General features: G+C 39.3%; 1 protein-coding gene across 1 annotated transcript; it reads right to left on the reverse strand.

Annotated features, from left to right (window-relative positions):
• On the reverse strand, positions 1 to 26558 carry LOC138443549 (vomeronasal type-2 receptor 1-like). Its single transcript, XM_069596170.1, is given in 11 exon segments — positions 1 to 503; positions 1528 to 1531; positions 1935 to 2237; positions 2240 to 2420; positions 4231 to 4352; positions 12943 to 13075; positions 13077 to 13162; positions 13309 to 13358; positions 16267 to 16561; positions 21169 to 21460; positions 26073 to 26558. Coding segments are annotated over 11 exon segments (2214 nt in total). The 5' UTR covers positions 26318 to 26558.
• Positions 26559 to 27031: the final 473 nt, after the last annotated feature.

Here is a 27031-nt window from a genome sequence, read left to right on the forward strand (position 1 = left end):
CTAGTCATCCAGGATAGTTGACACCGAGGTATTGTCGACTTCGCTTCTCACAGAGGAGGCTGAAGTCAGCTGGATGCTCTTATGGAGAGCAGGGACACTTCCACCAACAATTTCATCCATGTTCCTCTTTGGCCTCAGCAAAATAACGAAGCGCTTGGAAGCAAGTGTACAACCCAATAAACCATAGCTGGATGCCAAGATTGCAAATATTTCCACAGCTACTTTAAACTTGCCTTTGGTGCTCAAGTAAGCAGGGACAAAAGAGATCCAGATGATAAAAAAGACCAGCATTCCAAAGGTGATGCATTTTCCTTCATAGTAATTATCCTGTGGCAACAGGCGTGCCACAAAGGTTGTGAGAAAGCACAGTAAGGCCAAGAAGACATCCATCCCAAATATAGAGCACAAAAATTCTATAGAACCTTCATTACATTCCAGAATAATCTTTGTATTTTGAGGTTCCATGTTCTTGTACACCCTTGGGGGGTTCAATACTAAATAGGCTATCAGTTCAGTTCAGTTCAGTTCAGTTCATTCACTCAGTCGTGTCTGACTCTTTGCAACCCCATGAATCACAGCACACCAGGCCTCCCTGTCCATCACCAACTCCCAGAGTTCACTCAGACTCACATCCATCAAGTCCATGATGCCATCCAGCCATCTCATCCTTGGTCATCCCCTTCTCCTCCTGCCCCCAATCCCTCCCAGCATCAGAGTCTTTTCAAATGAGTCAACTCTTCACATGAGGTGGCCAAAGTACTGGAGTTTCAGCTTCAGCATCATTCCTTCCAAAGAAATCCCAGGGCTGATCTCCTTTAGAATGGGCTGGTTGGATCTCCTTGCAGTCCAAGGGACTCTCAAGAGTCTTCTCCAACACCACAGTTCAAAAGCATCAATTCTTTGGCACTCAGCCTTCTTCACAGTCCAACTCTCACATCCATACATGACCACAGGAAAAACCATAGCCTTGACTAGACGGACCTTGGTTGGCAAAGTAATGTCTCTGCTTTTTTTTTTAATTTTTATTTTTACTTTATTTTACTTTACAATACTGTATTGGTTTTGCCATACATTGACATGAATCCACCACGGGTGTACATACTATCTAGGTTGGCCATAACTTTTCTTCCAAAGAGTAAGCATCTTTTAATTTCATGGCTGTAGTCACCATCTGCAGTAATTTTGGAGCCCCAAAAATGAAGTCTGACACTGTTTCCACTGTTTCCCCATTTCCCATGAAGTGATGGACTAGATGCCATGATCTTCGTTTTCTGAATGTTGAGCTTTAAGCCAACTTTTTCACTCTCCTCTTTCACTTTCATCAAGAGGCTTTTTAGCTCCTCTTCACTTTCTGCTATAAGGGTGGTGTCATCTGCATTTCTGAGGTTATTGATATTTCTCCTGGCAATCTTGATTCCAGCTTGCGTTTCTTCCAATCCAGCATTTCTCATGATATACTCTGCATATAAGTTAAATAAGCAGAGTGACAATATACAGCCTTGACGTACTCCTTTGCCTATTTGGAACCAGTCTGTTGTTCCATGTCCAGTTCTAACTGTTGCTTCCTGACCTGCATACGGATTTCTCAAGAGGCAGGTCAGGCGGTCTGGTATTCCCGTCTCGCTCAGAATTTTCCACAGCTTATTGTGATTCACACAGTCAAGGGCTTTGGCATAGTCAATAAAGCAGAAATAGATGTTTTTCTGGAACTCTCTTGCTTTTTCCATGATCCAGTGGATGTTGGCAATTTGATCTCTGGTTCCTCTGCCTTTTCTAAAACCAGCTTGAACATCAGGGAGTTCACGGTTCACGTATTGCTGAAGCCTGGCTTGGAGAATTTTGAGCATTACTTTACTAGCATGTGAGATGAGTGCAATTGTGCGGTAGTTTGAGCATTCTTTGGCATTGCCTTTCTTTGGAATTGGAATGAAAACTTATATGCCAATTCCAACTAGAACAGAGGTTAGCACAATGATTTTCCAATAAAGAGGGTGGATGGATATAAGTGGAGTTTTGGATTTGGAAATTCTGTAGGCTGAAAACAGTGAAATAGTCTTACCAAGAATGCAAGACAGGCAGAGAGAAAACCCCAGCACCAGACTGATCTGACGGGCCATGCAAGACCAGTTGTAGGGATTGCCAGTGAAGAGCATGGAAGGCTGCAGTGTGATGACAAGAGAAACCCGAATAAGAAAGCTCAACTCCTGGCCATTAGCCATCACCAGCAGAGTATATCTATGTATACTACATACACAGTTGTGACTGCCAAGACCACAAGTGCCCCAAAGACAGAGAGAATGACAAGCAGGAATCCAAGGGCCTCATCATAAGCAAGGAATTCCACTTCTTTCAGCACACACTCACTCTTTTGTGCATTGGACCTGCAGTCTTCACCACATTGATCACATTCCCTTTGACCTAATGAACAAAGAACAGAGGACTGACTGCAAAGAAATCCAGTTGTCCCATGGGCTGTGAATTGCCCAGAAGAACCAAAGGCCTCATACAGGACTCACTGAGATTTTTTATAGAGAATATATATATCTTAAAAAAAAAAAAAGCAGTGATAAAATGGTCTTAGAGTATGCAGCTAATAGTAAAGGTTGAGAATTCATTTCAATTTTGGAAATTCAGTCTCCTTCCTGGATTTCAGCTGTTTCTGCATGAATCTTTTTAAGTAAGATGTCTCTTTCTTTCTCCTCTAATTATCTAATTGAGAAGGGTGGTGTATCCCCTCACAAACCTAAGAACAATCCACAAATATGTGAGAACATTAAAGCTATTTAGGTAAAACGAGGTTTGTGACAGGGGTACAGTTGATTATTATAAACTATGAGTGTTTTCAGCCTTCCATTCAACATCTTCCTCACCAACTGAAGACAATTTGTCTTTGCCCACTCAGCCTTCCCCTCCTCACCCTCCAGATGCAGATTTGAGACAATAGTTAGAGGAAGGTTGGGAACTAGAAGAAAGGAAATCAAAATAGCAACAATACTAAGGTTGAAAACACTTGGGGGGCATTTAGCTGAGCAGAGGCTCTAAAGAAGAATATTGTTTAGTCATTTTGGTTGTGTCTAACTCTTTTTGCAGCCCCATGGACTGTAGCCTGCCAGCCTCCTCTGTCTGTGGGATTTCCCAGGCAAGAATACTGGAATTGGTTGCCATTTCCTTCTCCAGGGAATCTTCCCAACCTGGGGATTGAACCCATGTCTCCTGCATTGACAGATGAGTTCTTTACCACTGAGCCACCTGGGAAGCCAAAGGAGGGTATTGCTGCAGAAGAAAAAGCTGAGGTGAATCTGTGGTGGATTATGAAATGTCTCTCTTCCATTCTCTGAAAGATGCAGGTAAAGACTGGAATTTCCTCTCAATCCCTTCTGACTGCGAGACTGGATTTCTCTTGACGCAACTCTGCAGAGTCTGGGGTACGTGGAATCCCCTGAGATGCTCAGATAATGTGTTTTCTTTTCCATTTGGGGAAAATTTTACATTTTAAAATTTCTCTTTTAAATAAACTGCTATTGAGGAACTTTTGGCAAAAGATAAGTTCAATTTGTTTTATTTTTAACAGAAGGTAGCAATAAAAATAAACCTGCTACAACATGCTTCATAAGGCTAAGCCTACCAAGCCCAACTAAAATTCTGGCCAAGAACAGAAATTCAGCAGGTTGTGATGAACAATTCATAGAGCAATAGATACAGAATTCACCTGTCCTACAAACTTTGAGTAATTATGGTCTTAAGCCAATTGCCTTTAGGGATGTACTTTTAGATCTCTTATTTCTGAATTAGAGATAAGTCTGTAAAACATAGAACTATAATTTACTTGCTACTACTTATTCACTATTTTTCCATAACTAATGTTTAATCTACTTCAGAAATTAAAATACTTTTAAGTATTCATGAATGAATTAAAATTATTATAAAATTATTTTAAGGATTCATGAATGCATGAATCCATACATTCATTTTTAACATCTCCTTCTAAAATCTTTCCTCTCTGAAGTTCATAGATTCAGGTCTTCTTTCCAAATGCAGCAGCTTTAGAACTAAAACCCAATGTTGTATTTTTTTTCACACTGCACAGAACATCCAATAGTTTGATGGATCATAATTTTTGTGATAAGTTGTTCACATCTCTTTATAAAGAAGGCTCCCAAGGCCCTCTGTGCCAAAATATATTTAATCTACTTGCATTTTAATGTCAGTGAAAAATGATCATCTCTAGCTGGTTCCCATGACACATATCCATCAGCATATGGGTTGCAGTCAAAGCAGCATATTGGTTCCCTGTGATGAATCCCCTTCCAGGTCCTAGGGTGACACACATCAGTACACACTGAATGGGGAAGCTAGCAAAGACAAATACAACACGCTAACAAAGCCCTTTGTCTCTACCACTTGCCAAGCTATGAAAATTTCCACCTGGATTTCTGTGGACATTTTGTGATTTCTTGGAAAACCTAGGATAACTGGGCAAGAAAAAAAGACAGAATTTCCCTGGTGACACAGTGGATAAGAATCCACTTGCCAGTGTAGGAAACAAGGGTTCAATCCCTGGCCTGGGAGGATTCCACATGCGGCAGAGCAACGAAGGCACAACTACTGAACCTGAGCTCTAGAGTCTGTGAGCTGAAACCACCAAAGCCTGCACTCCAGGAGCCTGTGCTCTGCTACCAGAGAAGCCACCACAAGGAGAAGCCGGCACACTGCAACAAAGAGCAGCCCCTGCTTGCTGCAACTAGAGAAAGTCTGCACAAAAATGAATAAATACATAATTTTAAAAATAAATAAAATGTTTTAAAAAAGAATAACAAAGAGAATAATGATCTGGAAAGCCTAGAGAAATTTTGCTAATAATCCTGAAGTTGATTCTAGAATTAGGCTTCTAGAAAAGTCCAGTGGTTGCTTCTAGATATTAGCAAAGCTAAACCTAACTCTTTCTAACTTTGAAGACTCAGACCAGGCTCCATGTCCATGGGGTTCTGAGGAGAGGACAATATGTCAAGCCTCTTTCTGCTTGAGAGGAGACGCCAAGAATCATCCTGAGTGCCTGAGAAAGACTTCTCAGCAAGGTCATCCCAACATAGCCTGAGTATCATTCAGTCAGTACAAAATAAAAATGAAAGACCTACTCCATGAGGAAAATTCCACAGCAAAAAGGAAAAATGGACAAGGCACAGCACTGGGATATTTTCTCATAAAAAAGAGTTTAGAAAACTCGGTGATAAACATAGTACATTGTACATGATTGTGTTCATTGAAGTCCATTATAAATGCAATGTTTGTAAATTTATATCTTAATGTAAACGAGGAGCTTCCCATTTAAAAAGGAGATAAGATGTATTTTTCCATTAAGCAAAGATTCATTTTGGAAAGTGAAAAGATTCATTTTGGAAATCAAAATTTTCCTATGTTGAGTTTTGCAAGATAAATCTGAGTTAGATAACAATGGAAAATATCAGAAATCTCTGAGCTCGGTTACAGTATATAAGATTATTTAAATGTGTATTTTTAAACATAATAGATTGATTTCTTATAAGTTGTGTGTGTGTGTGTGCATATGTGTGTATGATCACAGAATGACTGTATTTCCTCTCTCCTGATCCAACGTTCTAAAAAATGTTAGTGTTAGTCTCTCTGTCGTGTCCGACTCTGTGTGACCCCACGGACCATAGCCCACCAGGCTCCTCCATCCATGGAATTCTCAGGCAAGAACACTGGAGTAGGTTGCCATTTCCCTCTCCAGGGCATCTTCCCAACCTAGGGATCAAATCTGGGGCTCCCACATTGCAGGCAGGCTCTTTACAGTCTGAATCACAAAAAAGAGCTCTCTATATATCTTTCTTTGAAAATCATCACAATAAGTTGATGACTTTTTGTTCTCTTTCTGAGTATCGTTTCCCTTCTCAACATCATGATCTCACTTCCAACCCACTCACCTCACTAATCTGGAACTCTTGATCAACTTCTCCCTGAAATGCAGGCTCTTTTGGCTTCCATTGGGTCCTCTTTATTTATTTTGTTGGTTCTATTGCCTCTACCTACCTCATCGCCGTTGGCATTCCTTTGGCTTTGGTTCTTGCTCTTATCTTTCAGTATAAAGCAGCTCATTCATTCTCTTCTCTTCAACCAGCACCTCTGCACATGAACTCCCAAATCTTGACTCTAACACCAGCTTTCCCCACCTAACCTCTAATTCCATATCCTAAACTTCCAACATGTCCCTACTTTGAAATTCCATCTTCACCTCAAATTCAACGTGTTCAAAGCTATCCCCGTTTACCCAGTTCCTCCTCCCCAATTCCCCATTTCTGTCATTGACACCACCAGTCTCAACCATCATCTCCAACCATATTTTCTACTACTTGCCCACATGAATCTTCACTCAGGCCCACCTGCTCACCAACTTCCAGACTCAGTTATTATCATGAGTTAAATCATGCCTGTACCATCTATTAATTGTTGATGCAGGAGACTTTCAAGGTCATTTCATCAGCAAATCCAGTGGATCCTACTCTTGTCCCCTCTGGTCTAATTGAAACATGGCAGATAGAATAATTCTTTAAACTCTAAGTGGGATCATAACTCTCCTCTGTCAAAACTCTCCATGGCTCACCGTTTCACTCAGAGTAAAAGCCGAAGTCCTTCAACAGCCCCCAAGGCGCTATGTAACCTGACACTCTTTCACCCCTCTCACTTCCTCTTTCACTCCTCTCACCTCCTCTTCCACTACCCTCTCTCTTTCCAGCCACACTGAACCCTTTCCTATTCTTCTAAAATGCCAAAGACACCCCTAACTCAGGGTTTGCTGCTGCTGCTGCTGTTGCTAAGTCGCTTCAATCATGTCCGACTCTGTGCGACCCCATAGACGGCAGCCCACCAGGCTCCCCGTCCCTGAGATTCTCCAGGCAAGAACACTGGAGTGGGTTGGCATTTCCTTCTCCAATGCAGGAAAGTGAGTCACTATCTCTTTTGTATGGAATGCTTTCCCCCTAGATTTAATGCATGGATTCACTTTCTTCTCAGTCTTTGTTCAAATGTCACCCCAGTGAGGGCTTCCCTGATCACACTCTGTGAAATTACACTCCCCCTGCCCCCCAGCCCTTTACCACAATCCTTACTATTTTTCTCTCCTTAACATTATCATCCATTAAAATACTATATCACTTCCTTATTTATCTTATACATTGCTTCTTTCTTCCCACTGAAATGTTAGTCCCATTAAGTAGGAATTTGTTCTGTTTTGTACACTGACACATCCCCAGCTCTTAGAACAGTGTGTAGCACATATAATATTGTGCTCAATAAATATCTGTTCAGTTAATTAATGATTTGATTGTAAGTGTTGTGAGGGCAGTAGTCTTTTGGTCCTTTTGTAGTGATTAACACAGAGGCAGACTCATAGTAGATGCTTAGTGAATTTATATTGAATTACATTTGAACCAATTTCATTATACAAGCATAACCTTGGGAATTTCCTAACAGCCTACTGGTTAGGACTTTGTGCTTTCACTGCAGATGGTACAGGTTCAGTCCCTGGTTGGGGAAGTAAAATCCCACAAGCTGCATCGTGCAGCCAGGGAGAAGAAATAAATAAATTGATAAAGATAAAAATAATAAATTTTTATCTCTCTCTCTCTCTCCCCCTTTTTTTTTTGGTCCTTGGTTTTCCATGAGTATCAGTAAACATAGACTCATACATACATACTATACATACATACATACTATTTCTCCTCTTACCTAGCCCGGCCTAAAGCAGCTCTTGAATACATGGTTAGTGTTAGCCACTCAGCTGTGTCTGACTCTGCCACCCCATGGACTATAGCCTGCCAGGCTCCTGTGTCCATGGAATTCTCCAACAAGAATACTGGAGTGGGTAGCCATTCCCTTCTCCAGGGGATCTTCCCAATCCAGGGATCCAGCCTGTTTCCTGCACTGCAAGCAGACTCTTGTGTCTGAGTCACCAGTGAAGCCCTTGAATACATTATGGCAGGATAAAAGTAAAAAGTGTAAAGATAAGAAAAATCAAATTACTATGCTCTAATGAAATGTTGTTAAAATAGAAATCTACTAGTACATTTCACTCCTTTTCCATCAGTTTTTAGTAGGACAAACATTCTATGAACTTTGTATATACAAGCAGCAGCATCTCTTTTTTCATGTAAAACATTATATTGAGCACCTGCTCTACAACTAGCACCAGGAATACAAAAGGGAACAGTCTCAGGCCCCATTCAGGGAGAGAGTTCTGGGCCACAGAAGGTGGTTTATACTGTAGACCTAGAGTAACTCTGTCTTTCTGCAATGATGGAGTGTTATATATTGCATTGTCCAATATGGTAGCTTGTAGCCACACATGGCGGTTAGGCACTTGGAATGTAGTTAATGTGCTAGGAAACTAAAATTTTAATTTTATTTAATTGCAGTTAATTTTAAAAGCCACATGTGGCTAGGGATACCTGTATTGGACACAGAAGCTCTAATTCAAAGAAATAAAGTGCAGAAGAGCTATGGCCCCTATAGTGGCAAACACTTTTTACTTTTATCCTGCCATAATGTATTCAAGGGCTTCACTGGTGACTCAGACACAAGAGTCTGCTTGCAGTGCAGGAAACAGGCTGGATCCCTGGATTGGGAAGATCCCCTGGAGAAGGGAATGGCTACCCACTCCAGTATTCTTGTTGGAGAATTCCATGGACACAGGAGCCTGGCAGGCTATAGTCCATGGGGTGGCAGAGTCAGACACAGCTGAGTGGCTAACACTAACCATGTATTCAAGAGCTGCTTTAGGCCGGGCTAGGTAAGAGGAGAAATAGTATGTATGTATGTATAGTATGTATGTATGAGTCTATGTTTACTGATACTCATGGAAAACCAAGGACCAAAAAAAAAGGGGGAGAGAGAGAGAGAGATAAAAAAGATGCCCTCAATATCTGGCACAGCACAGGAGATCGGAAATCTTAATTTTCTTGTCACATATTTCTATATCCTTTCCCAGTATGATTCAGAAGACTATTTAGGGACCTCAGATCTCAGGCCAAAAGGGCCATACAAGAAGAGAGGACATACATAAACAAGAAACAAGATGTAAAAAGACAATCTCCCCCCAAAATAGTCTTGCAGCCACAAATAAAAAAACACTGGCTGTCCTGAGACCCACTTACAACTCTCTCTCACTCCTGCTGGTTCCTCCAGCAGGTTCACATGGAAGATTAAATTGCCAATGCCCTTCCGCCACCCTATTGTTTTACTGTAACACTACAGGTAAACAGTAAACTAGAATATCAAAAGACCTACAGTCCTACAACTAACATTTCACTCAGGGTAAAAAGTTCAGCTGTTTGGTAAGTGATGAGGTTTCCCGTGAACTTCCCCCAGGGCTTCTCCAGGTATTATCTTTACATTATGTAACCAGGGGACCCAATCTCTCTTTTTAAAGCTTCTCTTTTAAAATGTTCAGAGCTGCAGTTCTGCACATCAAAGCCCTCCTGTTGCTATAGGAGGTGGAGGGATTAAAAATTTTATAATTATTAATGTGTTAGTCACTCAGTCATGTACAACCCTTTGCGACCCCATGGACTGGAGCCTGCCAGGCTCCTCTGTCAGCCTACCATTCGGGTAATGGTAACTGTTAAATTATAACTCTCTCCACAGTCTCTGCAAAAGACCATACAGATTTTTTTTTAATGTAAATAAAACTACACATGACCCACAACTTCAGCTTCATAAAGAGCCTAAAAATGCTATGAATTTCAAAGTAATTAAATTCCAGCAAGCACACCTCTAGAGCACCCTCTTCATCCCTAGATGTATGGAAAATGAGGAAATTCAGGGAAAACTGCAGAAAAAAGTAAGAGGGAGAAGACAAACTAAGGTTAATAGAGAGTAGACAAAATCATTCCTAGAAATAAAATGTCAGGTTATAGGGCAAGGTCTTGAAGGTGGGAATCAGAAGGATGGTTTCACCACTGTGGTGGGACCAGAAGGGATACAGAGGGAGAAGTACCTTTTCTGCAATGTGACAGGAAGAGTAAAAAGTAAGAAAGGAAAACTAAGAACTCTGTAGAAACAAAAGTGAACCATAAAATCAAAAGACACGTTAAGCCTTTCCTTTCCACAAAAAAAAGAAAGTCATTCCTTAAATAAACTGCTCTTCACTCTACTAACAAAAGAAGACAGTCTTGAAATAGAGATTTGTGAGCCACCCAAACCCATCATCCTTATCCAAAAAATAAACCAAAAATGTAATTGTGCCTCCATATTCATTTACTCTAGGAAGAAAACAGAAAATGAAAACCAAACCATTATAGCAGAAGAGGATGTGGAGAGAAGGGAACCCTCCTACACTGTTGGTAGGAGTGTAAATTGCAGCCTCTAATGGAGAACAGGGGGGAGATTCCTAAAGAACTAAAAAATAGAGCTACCATATGACCTAGCAATCCCACTCCTGGGTATGTATCCAGAGAAAACCATAATTTGAAATGATACAGGCACCCCAGTGTTCACTGCAGCACTTTGTAAAGTAAAATAAAGTAAAAATAAAAAATAAAAATAAAATAAAATAGCCAGGACATAGAAGCAACATAAATGACCATCAACAGAGGAATGCTTAAAGAAAATATGGTGTGTATGTATCCCATTGTGAATACGCAATGGGATATTACTCATTCATTAAAAAAGAACAAAATAATGTCATTTGTAGCAATATGAATGGACCTAGAGATTGTCATACTGAGTGAAGTAAGTCAGACACAGAAAGATAAATATCATATTATATTGCTTACATATAGAATTTTTTTTAAAAAAGGGTACAAATGAACTTATTTACAAAATAGAAGTAGAGTCACCAATGTAAAAAACAAATTTATGATTACCAGTGGGGGTAAGGGGAGGGTGGAATAAACTGGGAGATTGGGATAGGCATGTACACACTACTGTATATAAAATAGATAACTAATAAGGACCTACTGTATAGCACAAATAACTCTACTCAGTACTCTGTAATGACCTATATGGGAAAAGAATCTAAAAGAGAGAGAGTTGTATACCTGATTCACTTTGCTATATGCCTGAAACTTATAGAACATTGTAAATCAACTACACTCCAATAAAAACTTTAAGAAAGCTAAAAATAGAGCTACCATATGAACCTGCAATCCCAATCCTGGGCGTATACCTGGAGAAAATCATAACTCAATAAGATACATTCATCTCAATGTTCATTGCAGAAAGAGAAAGACAAATACCACTGTATGATATCACTTACATGTGGAATCTAAAATATGACACAAATGAACATATCTATGAAACAGACAGATATAGAGAACAGATTTGTGACTGCCAAGGGGGGAGGGGGAGGAGCAAAAGATTGGGAGTTTGGGATTAGCAGATGCAAACTATTATATATAGAATGGATTAAAAACAGGGTTCTACTTTATAGCACAGGAACTATATTCAACATCCTGTGAGAAACAATAATGGAAAAGAAAATTATTTATATAAAAAACTAGTCACTTTATTATACAGTAGAAACTAACACATTTTTTTAAAATTTTTATTTTTACTTTATTTTACTTTACAATACTGTATTGGTTTTGCCATACATTGACATGAATCCACCACGGGTGTACATGTGATCCCAAACATGAACCCCCCTCCCACCTCCCTCCCCATAACATCTCTCTGGGTCATCCCCGTGCACCAGCCCCAAGCATGCTGTATCCTGCATTGGACATAGACTGGCGATTCATTTCTTACATGATAGTATACATGTTTCAATGCCATTCTCCCCAAATCATCCCACCCTCTCCCTCTCCCTCTGAGTCCAAAAGTCCGCTCTACACATCTGTGTCTCTTTTGCTGTCTTGCATATAGGGTCATCATTGCCATCTTTCTAAATTCCATATATATGTGTTAGTATACTGTATTGGTGTTTTTCTTTCTGGCTTACTTCACTCTGTATAATCGGCTCCAGTTTCATCCATCTCATTAGAACTGATTCAAATGTATTCTTTTTAATGGCTGAATAATACTCCATTGTGTATATGTACCACAGCTTTCTTATCCATTCATCTGCTGATGGACATCTAGGTTGTTTCCATGTCCTGGCTATTATAAACAGTGCTGCGATGAACATTGGGGTACATGTGTCTCTTTCCATTCTGGTTTCCTTGATGTGTATGCCCAGCAGTGGGATTGCTGGGTCATAAGGCAGTTCTATTTGCAATTTTTTAAGGACTCTCCACACTGTTCTCCATAGTGGCTGTACTAGTTTGCATTCCCACCAACAGTGTAGGAGGGTTCCCTTTCCTCCACACCCTCTCCAGCATTTATTGCAAACACAATATTTTAAATCAACTATACTTCAATAAAATAAATATTCCAGCAAATTAAAATTCTCCTATAAAACACAGACACAACCATTAAGCAGAAGAATACTGTGATAATTTAAATAAATACCTTAGCACTTCAATTAAATATTCTCAGAAAAACACTTGGAGATGTGTAAAAAATATCTCAAATCAGATATTTGAAAATTTAAAACATAAGTGCATTTGAGAATGGAAGAAATGAAAAAGGTTCACTTATCTCAGAAAAGAAACTAAAGAAAAGCCAAAACTATTTCAGACATTAAGATGAAAGTCACAAGGTGTTCAAAAAATACATATTTGAATAAAAGGTTAATAAGGAGCACTGAATAAAGGCAGGAAAATAATAAAGAGAATACGGATGAGGTAAAGAAAAGAACAAAAATTATCAGAGACAAAATGAATGAAAGCAAGAGGGACAAAGGAAGTCAAATATTTTGGAATACTTGAGGAAAAAGAACAAAATCATAGAATAGTCAATTCTAGGTTTCTGATATTCCATGCATCTGAAATAACACAGAAATGCAATTTTCTCTATATGTAAACAAAATAAGATATCAAAATAACTAACCTCTGATGATTCAGTGTTCCAAAATATTGTTGCATTCTGAGTCATCACAAGTTCAAATTTAGAGTCTTTGAATGTATATTCTCCAACCTTTACAAAGGCGACCTCTCCATTATCATCTAATTGCCAATTAAGAATATCCAGTCACATCTCTATTATCATCAGTTTCTATTCTCATTCCATTATGGGTTGTAAACTGAAGTGTCTTCATATAGCACATTAGCTAGAAAAACAGGGAAAGGAACAACGAGGGGGGAAAAAAGAAAACAATTTGTAAAACTTTTATTGCTTAGAAAACAGGCTTTATAAAGAAAATCATCTCAAAACTCGTATCTAATTCATGGGACTGAATTTTTTTCTTCTCTATACCTTTGCTTCTAGCAATACAACAGCTTCTAGCCACATGGGACAATTTAAACCTGAAAAGAGGCTGGCCAAATCAGAATGGGCTATAAGTCTAAAATACAAACTGGGCTGCAAATGTTAGGTCAAAGAAATGTAACTTCTCTCATTACTAATTTCAAGAAATTATTTTTATATTATGTTACCATGATCATGACCACAGGTTAAAATACTATTTGGGATTAAATAAGATATATTATGTTTAATTTCATCTGTTCCTTTTTATTTTTTAATTTGGTTACTAAAATTTTTTTAATTACCTGTGTGGGTTTTAAATTTCTGTTGGCCAGTACTAATCTATACCAAGGTAAAGTGATGTCTCATATTTCCTAATACCTACATACCTAGGGAAGAGAGACTATTCCCTCTTAGATTTTTTCACTGATAGGTACCAGTCTTCCCTGATACCACCATTCCCTTCCCTTTATATCAGGGCATAGATGAGGGAGTGGCTAACTAATTGCCTTAGAAAAATTCAAGGTGGTTTCCCAGGAAGTGGCCCTCTGATCTGGGTTTTAAAAAAATAGTAGCAATTTGCCTGACAAACACTGGGATCAAGGAGATTCTAAGTCAAGGGAATAATATATGAGACAAGGCTGTGCCAAAGAGGCCATTGCCGAGAGTACAAAAGTAGATGGAGCTGAGTGTACACCTACAGAATAATTTCATAGACATGAACAGGAGCTCCTATCAAAATAATACCTCTAGTACTCTTGCTTTCTGCCAGCAACCTTAGCTGGGGTAAGAGCATGCGTCCTGTAGTATGAAGGTAACCAATCTGAGCTGAGATATATCCTGTGCCCGTGGTTTTTGTCAGTACCACATGCTGGACTTAGGTTTTCCAACCAGAGGACTCAATCCAATCCCTACTCTCCACAAACCAGAAAGACACGCGATATAGCCGAAAGAGCCTGAATTATGGTATATGATGATTTGGAGTCATTTTCTGGCTCTGTCAAATGACATAAGCTTGAATAAGTCATGTATCCTAACTAAGCATTAGTTTTCCAGTCCATAAAAGAAGGGAAATCATTCCTGCCCTACCTCTGTCATAGGGATTAAGGTAATATAGCTGAAAGGTGCTAGTAAGTCAGTATACCAAGGGAGTGTAGTGAAAGTCACTCAGTCATGTCCGACTCTTTGCAACCCCATGAATTATACAGTCCATGGAATTCTCCAGGCCAGAATACTGGAGTGGGTAGCCGTTCCCTTCTCCAGGGGATCTTCCCAGCCCAGGGATCAAACCCAGGTCTTCTGCATTGTAGGCAGATTCTTTATCAGCTGAGCCACCAGAGAAGGCCACACCAAGGGAAGTATTATAATAGTCACCATACAGTTGCCCTTTCATCTCTCCCTCTTTCACTATATGCTGTTCTCAATCAACACGACAACTACATCAGAGTTCTCAACAGGGTGACATTTTTGCCTGGTCCATTGAAGAGAGACTCGTTTTTCTTTTCCAATCTTCAGAAGAGTTAAGCAAGGAAATTTTCAAAGGCTGCCACCTTACAATCTTTCTATAATTCTACCTGTTTATCCTCATTGGATGGCAGGACAGAGTTCCCTACCACCAGGCATGCAAAAGAATTTAGAAATGTCAAATAAACTACAAGAGTAAAAGGTATCATTTTGGTTTTAAATCAATCATAATTTTTTACTTTGTGATGCATTTATAAAACTTTCTTAAATGTGCCCATTAACTTTCTCTACTGTGAGGTCTTGCTTTTCAGATTTAACTTACATTATTCAGGGAATGTATTCATGGACTAAACTATCAACATTCACCCTGACACTACGTGGTCCTTTGACCTGTCCTAAAAGCTTTTTTCTCTGTAATCCTAACACATATTTGTTGCTTTTTGAGAAAATTTAAATTGTAATATTGAAATCATCAAATAATGAAGAGTTGTTGTTTACCATATAAAAGGATCCATTTTATTTTAAGAAAGAAGTACTCAGAGAATTTAAGATGAAAAATAGCATAACATATAGCATAACTTAATTTCTATAACTTAACCTTTCAATTCAGTTCAGTCGCTCAGTCATGCCCAACTCTTTGCGACCCCATGCATCGCAGCACCCCAGGCCTCCCTGTCCATCACCAACTCCCGGAGTTCACTCAGACTCACGTCCATCGAGTCCGTGATGCCATCCAGCCGTCTCATCCTCGGTCGTCCCCTTCTCCTCCTGCCGCCAATCCCTCCCAGCATCAGAGTCTTTTCCAATGAGTCAGCTCTTCACATGAGGTGGCCAAAGTACTGGAGCCTCAGCTTTAGCATCATTCCTTCCGAAGAAATCCCAGGGTTGATCTCCTTCAGAATGGACTGGTTGGATCTCGTTGCAGTCCAAGGGACTCTCAAGAGTCTTCTCCAACACCACAGTTCAAAAGCATCAATTCTTCGGTGCTCAGCCTTCTTCACAGTCCAACTCTCACATCCATACATGACCACAGGAAAAACCATAGCCTTGACTTTTAGCATAAGTTAATTTTTCATTTTGAATTTACCACAATTTCCCCAGTACTATGAACAACTTAGTTCTTACTCAGATCTTGATTTCTAATTCCATTCTAAATGTAAATAGGACTCAGGAGAAATGGCTACTGCAAGACTGGGTAGGGATATACAAGATGAACCTGCAATATCTTAGTGTTCCAGAAAGTAAATTTTTCAGAAATTACAGTGACTTGCTTAAAAGAAATAGGAGCCAACTCAAAGTGACTGCCAATTGTCAAACCTGAGAAATTTTGAGCAACAGAATATATAATGATATTAATTTGTCATTAATGAGACATAGTGGCATCCTATATGAGACATAAAAAAGGATATGTATCACTTTTGCAGTAGTCTTGCCAAAAATGCATAACCTAAATGTAATCATGAGGAAATAAATCAGACGAATGAAAATTTAAAAACATTTTATGACCAGTATTTATGAAAACTATTCTGTTCATTAAAACCAACAAGGAAGAATGGACTTCGGGAATGGTTTCAGAAAATGCAACACAGAGGCTGACACTCTCCATTTGTTCCTTAGAAACTTTTATTCCATATTTTCTGTAATCATCATCAGCTGCTATGGTGCCTATCCAGGCCCAACCAAAATGTTGGATAAGTTGTACCATGGCCTCCGACTGGATCTTATCACTGGCCACTGTGTGAAGATAAGATGGAAACTGGTATTTGTCACTAAGAAGTGAGCTGGTAGAGGCATAGCCCACCTAGGATTGAAAGTGTTCATGCAGTTTTTAGAAAGTAATAGCCAAACCTCAAATTACATCATCTCTTAGTATTTGTATTGGAGAAGGAGGGAACTTAACAGTTCTCTCTTTATTCTCACGCCCTTTCAAAGATAAAAGGACTTTTGCTCCTCTCCTTGTTTCAAGCAGGGTGGGGACTGTTAGAGGGAGCATTTTGGGCCCCTTTTCCCACCTTGCCCCAAGGAAGTTTGGGGACTAATTATTAAGATGATGACATCCAATGGGCTACTTTTTCAACTCGGGGTCACACGACTGGAAGGAAGGTCTTCAGCCCTTTCATCTATGTTTTCTTGAGACTAGGTGTGTGATTCGAGTCATCCAGGCTCTTTCTCTGATCTAACTCCTCATCCGTACAGATGATGGAATAAGCAGGCTCACAGTCTGTTTGGCAGGTGCATTTCCCTCTCCCTCCCTCCTTGCCTCCACCCCTCTCCCTCCCTTTGTTCTCTCTCTTTCTCTCTCTCTCCGTCATCACTGGTTTCCCTCTTTTTCTCTTCTTCTCTTTCCTGCTTTCTCTCTGACAAGATTTCTGGGTATGTAATTCCCAAGACTTAGATTGAGAAAGATGGCAGGAAGCTTCACTTCAACCTCAAGTTTAAGTCTTATTGTCCAACACACTTACTAGAAGCCCTCACTTTATAGCCACTTGCCTAGATAAATGAGGTATCTTCCTATTTTTGCCAGTGGTCCTTGTGTGACTTTTCCACCAGTGAGAATTTAAGAATGAAAGTAGAGTAGCCAGTGTCATGAATTTCTGACACTCTTATATACATTTCATACATACATACCTTCCCCTCAACCTCAGCAACTATGCAGTTAAGAAGATATGTCACATTCTCCCCAGCCCATCCCGTTGCCTTCCCATGTTACTGCATCACCTCCAATAAGACCTCCTAAAATTACATAGCTCCATGATGATCAATTCTTTCATAAGTGACAGATTATTCCTATTTTTCTCTTTATGCTTTGTCCTAATCTTAGGGAAAACCACTAGACCATTCAGGTATGACCTAAATCAAATCCCCTATGATTATACAAAGGAATTGACAAATAGATTCAAGGGATGAGATCTGATAGACAGAGTGCCTGAAGAACTATGGACAGAGGTTCGTGACATTGTCCAGGAGGCAGGGATCAATATGTCTCCCAAGAAAAAAGTTGCAAAAAGGCAAAATGGTTGTCTGAGGAGGCCTTACAAATAGCAATGAAAAGAAGAGAAGCAAAAGGCAAAGGAGAAAAGGAAAGAGACACCCATTTGAATGCAGAGTTCCACAGAATAGCACGGAGAGATAAGTAAGCCTTCCTCAGTGATCAATGCAAAGAAATAGAGGAAAAGAGTAGAATGGGAAAGACTAGAGATCTCTTCAAGAAAATTAGAGATACCAAGGGAACATTTCATGCAAAGATGGGCTCAATAAAGGACAGAAATGGTATGGGCCTAACAGAAGCAGAAGACTATTAAGAAGAGGTAGCAAGAATACACAGAACTATACAAAAAAGATCTTCATGACCCAGATAACCACGATGGTGTGATCGCTCACCTAGAGCCAGACATTCTGGAATGTGAAGTCCTGGGCCTTAGGAAGCATCACTACAAACAAAGCTAGTGGAAGTGACAGGATTCCAGTTGAACTATTTCAAATCCTGAAAGATGATGCTGTGGAAGTGCTGCACTCAATATGCCAGCAAATTTGGAAAACTCAGCAGTGGCCACAGGAATGGAAAAGGTCAGGTTTCATTCCAATCCCAAAGAAAGACAATGCCAAAGAATGTTAAAACTACTGCACAAGTACACTCATCTCACACACTAGTAACAGAGAAGGCAATGGCAACCCACTCTAGTTTTCTTGCCTGGAAAATCCCATGGATGGAGGAGCCTGGTAGGCTGCAGTCCATGGGGTCGAAAAGAGTTGGACACGACTGAGCGACTTCACTTTCACTTTTCACTTTCATGCATTGGAGAAGGAAATGGCAACCCATTCCAGTGTTCTTGCCTGGAGAATCCCCAGGACGGGGGACCCTGGTGGGCTGCCGTCTGTGGGGTCACACAGGGTCGGACACAACTGAAGCAACTTAGCAGCAGCAGCACACACTAGTAAAGTAATGCTCAAAATTCTCCAAGCCAGGCTTAAACATTATGTGAAACTTGAACCTCCAGATGTTCAAGCTGGTTTTAGAAAAGGCAGAGGAACCAGAGATCAAATTGCCAACATCCGTTGGATCATCGAAAAAGCAAGAGAGTTCCAGAGAAACATCTACCTCTGCTTTATTGACTATGCCAAAGCCTTTGACTGTGTGGATCACAACAAACTGTGGAAAATTCTTCAAGAGATGGGGATCCCAGACCATCTGACCTGCCTCCTGCGATATCTGTATGCAGGTCAAGAAGCAGCAGTTAGAACTGGACATGGAACAACAGACTAGTTCCAAATTGGGAAAGGAGTACATCAAGGTTGTATATTGTCACCCTGCTTATTTAACTTCTATGGAGAGTACATCATGAGAAATACTGGACTGGATGAAGCATAAACTAGAATCAAGATTGCTGGGAGAAATATCAATAACTTCAGATATGCAGATGATACCACACTTATGGCAGAAAGTGAAGAACTAAAGAGCCTCTTGATGAAAGTGAAAGGGGAGAGTGAAAAAGTTGGCTTAAAGCTCAACATTCAGAAAACTAAAATCACTTCATGGCAAATAGATGGGGAAACAGTGGAAACAGTGGCTGACTTTAATTTTTCAGGCTCCAAAATCACTGCAGATAATGACTACAGCCATGATATTAGAAGATGCTTGCTCCTTGGAAGAAAAGTTATGACCAACTAGACAGCATATTAAAAAGCAGAGACATTACTTTGCCAATAAAGGTCCATCTTAGTTTTTCCAGTAGTCATGTGTGGATGTTAGAGTTGGACTATAAAGAAAGCTGAGTGCTAAAGAATTGATGCTTTTGAACTGTGGTGTTGAAGAAGACTCTTGAGAGTCCCTTGGACTGCAAGGAGATCCAACCAGTCTATCCTAAAGGAAATCAGTCCTGAATATTCATTGGAAGGACCGATGCTGAATTTGAAACTCCAATACTTTGGCCACCTGATGCGAAGAGCTGACTCATTGGAAAAGATCCCTATGCTAGGAAAGATTGAAGGCAGGAGGAGAAGGGGATAACAGTGGATGAGATGGTTGGATGGTATCACCGACTCAATGGACATGAGTTTGAGCAAACTCCAGGAGATAGTGAATGACAGGGACACCTGGCGTGCTGCAGTCCATGGGGTTGCAAACAGCTGGACATGACTGAGTGTCTGAACTGACTGACTGACTAAGCCTTACTCCATTTTGGCTAAAGTTTACATTCTTCTTTGCAACCTCACAAACACCGATATCATGGAAGCCATATGTAGGGAAGAATCTCATTTTGGAAGCGAAGACACCTGATTTCAAATTCCAGCTACATAATCATACTCTTTACTAAAACCTTCTGAACCTAAGTTTCCCCATGAGTGAAATCAGGGTTATGACATCTATATCCTAAGGTTACTCAGTACATTAAATGAGACAATACATGTGAAAGTGTTTATTGTGTACAAGACTTCTTTTACCTTCTTTGCAGATTTACTACAAGATTTAAAGGAGAAGCTCTCTCTAGAGGTTTCTAGAAGGGGCATGGACCACAGTCGGGACTTGCTGGAAGGCAGAGCTCATATCGGCACAGTCTGTCTCAGCTGCATGAAACCCACATTGAAGATGTCACCTCTGTCACCTGACCTCTCTTCTTGGTTCTATTTCTCACTCTCGTCCTGTTCCTCCCACATCTATATTTGCAGCTTTATTAGACACACTATGTAAATGCTACTTTTAAAAATTATTTTAACTTCTCCCATTAATTCAGTAACACAAATAAGCCTAATCAGCCTTCACATTACTAAGTCCTGACTTGATACTTTGGTGAACCATCCCTGAAAATAAACACACAGCTTTACTTATATTTTCTTAATTATCCATTCTTCCTAATATTACTAGCATCTATTCTTAGGCTGAAATATGTCACTGGCCCCTGAATTAAAAATAATCTATAAATTAGAATACCAACTTTTAAATATTTTTTAATACCAATACTCTCTTTTGTGAAATTCCCAAGTGCTTTTCAGTGTGTTAGTGTTTGAACAAAAAAATGTCATGATGAAGTATTAATATGATTAATAAGTATTAATACAGGCCAGAACCAAAATGCGTTTCTTATACTATCTATCAATCAACCAAGTATTTCTCCATCACCTACTCTACTTCACCTAGTGCTTCAGAGAGTACTGCTTAGTGAGATGTCAACATAAACCTCACTAGGTCACAATCTCAGGATCAAAACTAAGGCAGGATCCTAAGGGATGTAGAAGAGTCTGAAGTCACCAGTCATAGTTGCTGAGGGCAGACTGAATATCAGCATCACCACCAGCCTCTTTGTCTGCAACTTATCCCAGCCTCACCTGATGACCTTACTTACTCTTTGCTGCAGTTGCACATAGCTTGTTTCTTTATAAAATTGTACCCAGAACAATATTCTGAAATACCTGAGGAAAGTAACACAACCCTAGAACTCTTAAAGCAGCAACCGACAAGGATGATCCTCCTGCTCCACCAATTCCTGCCAGCATTGCCCCAGTGCTGCTTCTAAACTTGGGTTTGTTTTCTTCCTGCCCTGTAAGGAATAACAATGCTGCTTCCATGGATTTGGAGACAGTGTAACAGGTATCAAAGATCTGATAGCCCAAATTGATGCTGGGCAAAATATCTTTCCTCTAGTTAATCTCTTTGATGGTGTGGATCATGGTTTTCATCCAGTGGAATCCCTGGAAGCTGAACCTGAAAAGGAAATGTCTTTTGTTAGGCTCAGTCAATGAGTGGATCTGTGGAGGAGAAAGCAGCTTTTAGCTGGGATTGGTGCTGGAGCTTTTTGCCAAAACATTAGTGGGCACCTACCTTGTCTGAGCATGGTAATATTTCATGAAAAGATATTGCAAATGTAATGGGTTCAAGTATGAATCATATTCATCATTGATTGGCTTGAGCTAGGAAACATCTTTTTGGACACTTGGTTATCTCTTTCCACAAAAATATTCTTCTATTCTCAATTCTCAGCACCACACAGAACACCCAGTAATCCCTCAATACGTTTTTGCCCATTTATTGGAAGACCCTGGTACCATATGAGTCTATTTCCCTCCTCCTTATCTCCCTATAAGTTTTTCTGGGTTTTTTTCTGGATGTTAATTATAATAACAAAATTTTTGTAAATACATGAAAATACTTATGATAGACCTACATATAAGCAATACATAAAATTTATATATACTATATATGACTCCAATAGATCACTTTTCCCGTTACGATTTGATTGTTAAAGTCTAGATTTTTTTAACTGAGGATGTCTGTTTTCTATCATTCTCACATTTAACCATGAATGAAATGCCTCCTCCTTTCCATTCCCTAGACATAAAAAGGAAAATTATTTCTCTGGTAATCTATCACACCATCGTCTCCATTAAAAATAACTATTCCATTTCCAACTCTTTCTTTTTTCTCAGTTTTAACCAAACTTTAACCTATCTGAAAGCAAGAACCTCCAGAATGGTTTCTCTTAATGTCCTCTGTAGCTGTAGTACCTAACTCCATATCTTCTACTCAATAAATATTTTTGAATTAAACATCTAATAGCAAATAGCCCTGTTGGCAAATTAGATTTTTTTTCCTCCATATCTCTTTTTTTTTTTAGTCAATAACTCTTAGCCTTTATTATCCATTTTACAAGAAGAGATTGATGTAAGATGTCCTCTTTTTTTTTCTTTTCTTTTTTTTTTCTTTTATTTATATTTCTTCCATATCTCTTTAATTGAACTTTCTAGTTTAGTTTGGCTTTGCCTTTCATTCAATACATAGTTACTGGGTTCCACCGGTGCTAGATACTATAAATGCAATATTGACAAAGACAGACACTTCAGTGTCTAGGCAAAGAAACAGGGAATAGTCAATCAATGCACAAAATGATAATCATACCAACAGGGATAGACAATAGGGACCAGGAGGCAAAGAGGTGGGGGCACCTAACTGGAGGACTTAACAGCCAAGCTGACTCTTGAAGGATGATATAAAAGCAGGGGGTGGATGCTGCAAGCAGAGGAAACAGTAAGTGTGAAGGCATGGCAACAAGAGGACATAACATTTTAGGAATGGGAAGATCAGGACACTTGGCAGACAGGGTAGGAATAGGGATGGCACAGGAAGCGGAGACTGGAGAACCAGCAGACTGAACATGAAGGGCTTTATCATCCTAAGACCACTGGCTCCTAAATTTACACAGATGGCTATATAAACTGGCATACACACTGTTGAATTAAATATACCAATATCTTTTCTAAGGTGAGAGAGTAAGACATTTCAAGAGCTAGCAAAATGTTCACCTGCTTTGAATAAAAAATTCTACCCTAGAGAATTTATTGAAGAGATTGTTCTTCCCAAAGGGAAAAACTAGCTATGTTCCAAACTGTTAACTTTAGAATTATTTATGATATTTAAAAATTGGAAAGAATTAATGTGCCCGGCGATAATAAATTATGGTACCTTGACTTGAAGGGAACATTTTCCATCGTTAAAAATCTATAATTAGAGAAATTACACTGCAGTATGCATGTAATATTAGGTAAAACAGTCTGTGTGCAAAGTTGTTTCTATACTATAATTAAAACTATACATAAATTATGTGAATGTTTGGATAACTATCAATAGGAAAAAATTTAAATGAGTGCAGGGTAATTAATGAAAGGGTGGGATTTGGGATAATTTTTCTTTCATCAGTGATTTCCATTATGATACTCACAGCATCATTATACAATGTATACCTTTTGTTCCCCAGAAAATTTCTTCTAAATCCTAGCTTTGTTTAGATCAACCAAAACAAGAAATTAAAACACTCCTTTCTTCCTTCCATTGCATTGTCTTTATCTTCTCTGAACAACATTTCCAAAATAACAGAAAAGCCCTCCTCTTCTGTGCAGTTTAACTGATGGCCACCCAAAACTAGCATCCTGTTAAAATTGTAGATTTCAGAGTAAGAATTCTCCAAACTCCAACTAGCATATCTAGATCAGATATAGGTAAACAATGATGCCAAAATGAAATTATTATCTGATTAGGCCCAGCCTGGCTCCTGAATATCACCTATCCAGGTTTCCCATGAGGGCTTTCTCACTGGGAGGGAAAGTTGCATCTCATGGAGGAATATTAAGAGGCTTGGAGAATACTGGAATTGGGTACAGATATATCGAAACTGTTATTGATTATCAGTGAAAATTATATAGCTATAATTTTTAAGAAAGTATATCCAAAAATGTAAATATGGAATGTAAATAGGATATTTTATAATATCCAATAATATTTTTAATAATATCCAATATATAGGTATGTTATGGCATAAAGATGAGCAGTTTGGGTTTCAATCAACAGGCTGAGAGACAAGCAGAATCCCCACAATGAAGCCTTATATTTCTGACCTACATTCAGGACAAAGAACTAACTTTTTCGATACCCAAACCACGTGAAACAAGTTTCATACAAAATATGAAGAATCAGAATGTCATCAGACTTCTTAGCAGCAACACTGAAAGTCAGAAGATGCTGAAGTAACCCTTTCAAGAATCCTTAGGCTTTGAGTTAAAGTCAAGATGGAATAAGCACACACAACCTTCTCTCTCCCACTGATTTCAGCTAAAATCCCTGAACTGAGGATATAAAGCAACAATCAGACTACTCTGAAAATTGAATAAGAACCAGTGGACTAGAGAGAGGGAAATCAAGATATCCCTGATACAGTGAATTATTTTTTAAATGGGACATACTTTCTTCTTACCGCTGTATCAATCACAGTGGAAATCTCAAATTATTTTTTAATGAGGGAGTAGATTTTTACTAAAAATATGTGTACTGGCTTTTCTATTTTATCTTGCTAAGAAAACAACCTTCAGAAGCTCCAAAGAAGGGTGAAGAGCAAGTTAAGTGATTCCGCTGATGAAATAACATGTCCTCTGCTATGACAAACTCTGGTTTTTATTTTATGCTGGTAAAGATTGAATCAGTGAAAAATTCTTCGAAAAATAATGAACCGACTCTAAACAATGTAGCCATGAGTAGAACCACTTCTTTCCCATTTAAACATTTGCTTCACTGTAAGAGCAGAAAAGAATTAGAAGACCCAGGAAAGAGATAAGTAGGGACTGATTACAGTCCTTTCCTTTTGCCAACAACAAACAGTTTATCTATCCCTCTAGTGATATTTAAACATGTAGCATGAACTTTGACCTAAGGGAAGGAGTTATGATCAGTTAATATTGAATTGTATAAGAAGTTGGCAAGGGACTTACCTCCCTGGTGGTCCAGTGGCTAAGATGCCGTGCTCCCAATGCAGGGGGCCAGAGTTCAATCCCTGGTCAGGGGACTACATCCCACATGCCACAGCTAGGATCTAGCACAGCCAAACAAATAAATAAATATTTTTTTAAAAAGAAGTTGTCAAAAATTTTACAAAATACATTTATAATACCATGCAGCATCATGGAAGTGATTAAGATATGAGGTAAAATCCTCCCAAATAAAACTGTCTGTACTATGAGCACAACTATGCAAAAATGATGGTTGCATCAATATAAAGTGTTGAGAAAGAATACAAAGAAATGAAAAAGAAAGAGCTGCTTTGTGATGGCAGTAGAACAGTGTGAATAGTTCATTTCCTTTCATCTCTGGCATTCTTTTCACATCAAAAGTATGTGTGTTTCACACCCAGAAATATAACCCATGTTTGCCTTCCTTACAACGGGTTCTTAGCAAATTCAGATCATCAGTCATGGATCCCATTTGTTGACATGACAATTCTGGGATGAGGGGAACAGGGCAGTAGCCTTCCAGCTGGAGGACTCTTGCTATGAACACTAGCTCACAAATAAATCAGCTTTCTGGCACCGTGTATTCTCACTTCAGGAGACTTTAGTCTAGTAACAATTTAAAGTAAGCTGCAACACTGCACAATTCTACACCACTGCTTCTCAGACTCAGTGTGTGCATGAATCATCAGGAGGTCTTGTCAAAATGTGGAATCTGATTCAGCAGATGTGGGATGCAGCTTGAGATGCTACATTTCTAACAAGCTCTTAGGTGATGCTGATACTCCACAGACCATCCTCTCAGGAGCAGTGTTGTATATCATGCAAAATCTATCTATTTTCTTTCTTGTTTCTAAGCAATCATGGTAAGTCTACCTTGGAGAAATGGAGGCAGAGAAACAGTAAGTACCTATCTTGAGTCAAATAAATAGTGTCAAGAGTCAGGGCTGGCATCATGGTTCCAGTTCCAGACTCTCACACTCCCACCTCTCCTTCACCCCACTTCCTACATCTGATGTAAAAAGAATACAAAAACAATGGCTTACCCTTCACATTTTGCAGATACTGGCTCCAAAATAGACTTATTTGCTGGGATGGTCCTGGAGCGAATAGGAAACAGTCCTCCGATAACAAGTGAATGGTTTTTGGCATCTACATATCCATGCAAATCAAACTTGCCCAGCAGGCGACAGGTCTGCTCTTCTTCCTCCTCTTCTTTGCCTTCGATGCCCAATTTAGCCCATAAAAAAGCAGGCAATCCTAGAACCAGACATTTCTTTCCACTAACCATTGACTTTGGGAGAAATGACCACTGTTAAAAGTTTTAACGAGGTGCTTTGCTAAAGTGTTCCCAGTGAGTGTGTGTGGGCCCTTCCCCAGTGGACTCAGTTTGCCACTGCTTGCGACTTCATTGTCGTGCCTCAATCAATCACAGAGCCTAGTTTGTGGACCTGCACTGGGAGCTGAGTAATCCTCTTGAAAGGAGCCTCATAGGAATCTCTCTTATGCTTAGCAATAATATATAATGACATAATAGTGGCTTTTGAGATTCAAATAGAATCACTTTGTAGAAATTATCCCTTTCTTGTTTATCGGCCTCATTCATTCTCACTTCAGCCAGGTTTCTGGGAGCTACCCTTGCTCCCAAAGTGAAAAAAAAGCATTCTGCTTCATTATGAAGTAAAATAAAACAGGAGACATCAGGCCACACTCTATCCTTAGGGGTATAGAAAAAAATGAATGGAAAACCATGGAAGCGTTGGACTAGAAGACATCACTTTGAATCTGTATTCTGCCACTTGTGTTAGTTCACACTAACTTCTATGCCTCAAGTGCCTTATGAGTCACTAGGATGATAATAAGTTACCCTAGAAAAATTCTGTAAAGCCTATTAAGAGTTCAAAGAATATTTTTCATGTACATCATTTTCTTTAATCTTCTCTTCAAGGTGAAGTGTTGCCCTCAGCTTACTTTGCTGACTTTGTCACTGGTTCAGGGACAAATC

The sequence above is a fragment of the Ovis canadensis genome, chromosome 1, assembly GCF_042477335.2.
Source record: "Ovis canadensis isolate MfBH-ARS-UI-01 breed Bighorn chromosome 1, ARS-UI_OviCan_v2, whole genome shotgun sequence".
Lineage (NCBI taxonomy): Eukaryota > Metazoa > Chordata > Mammalia > Artiodactyla > Bovidae > Ovis > Ovis canadensis.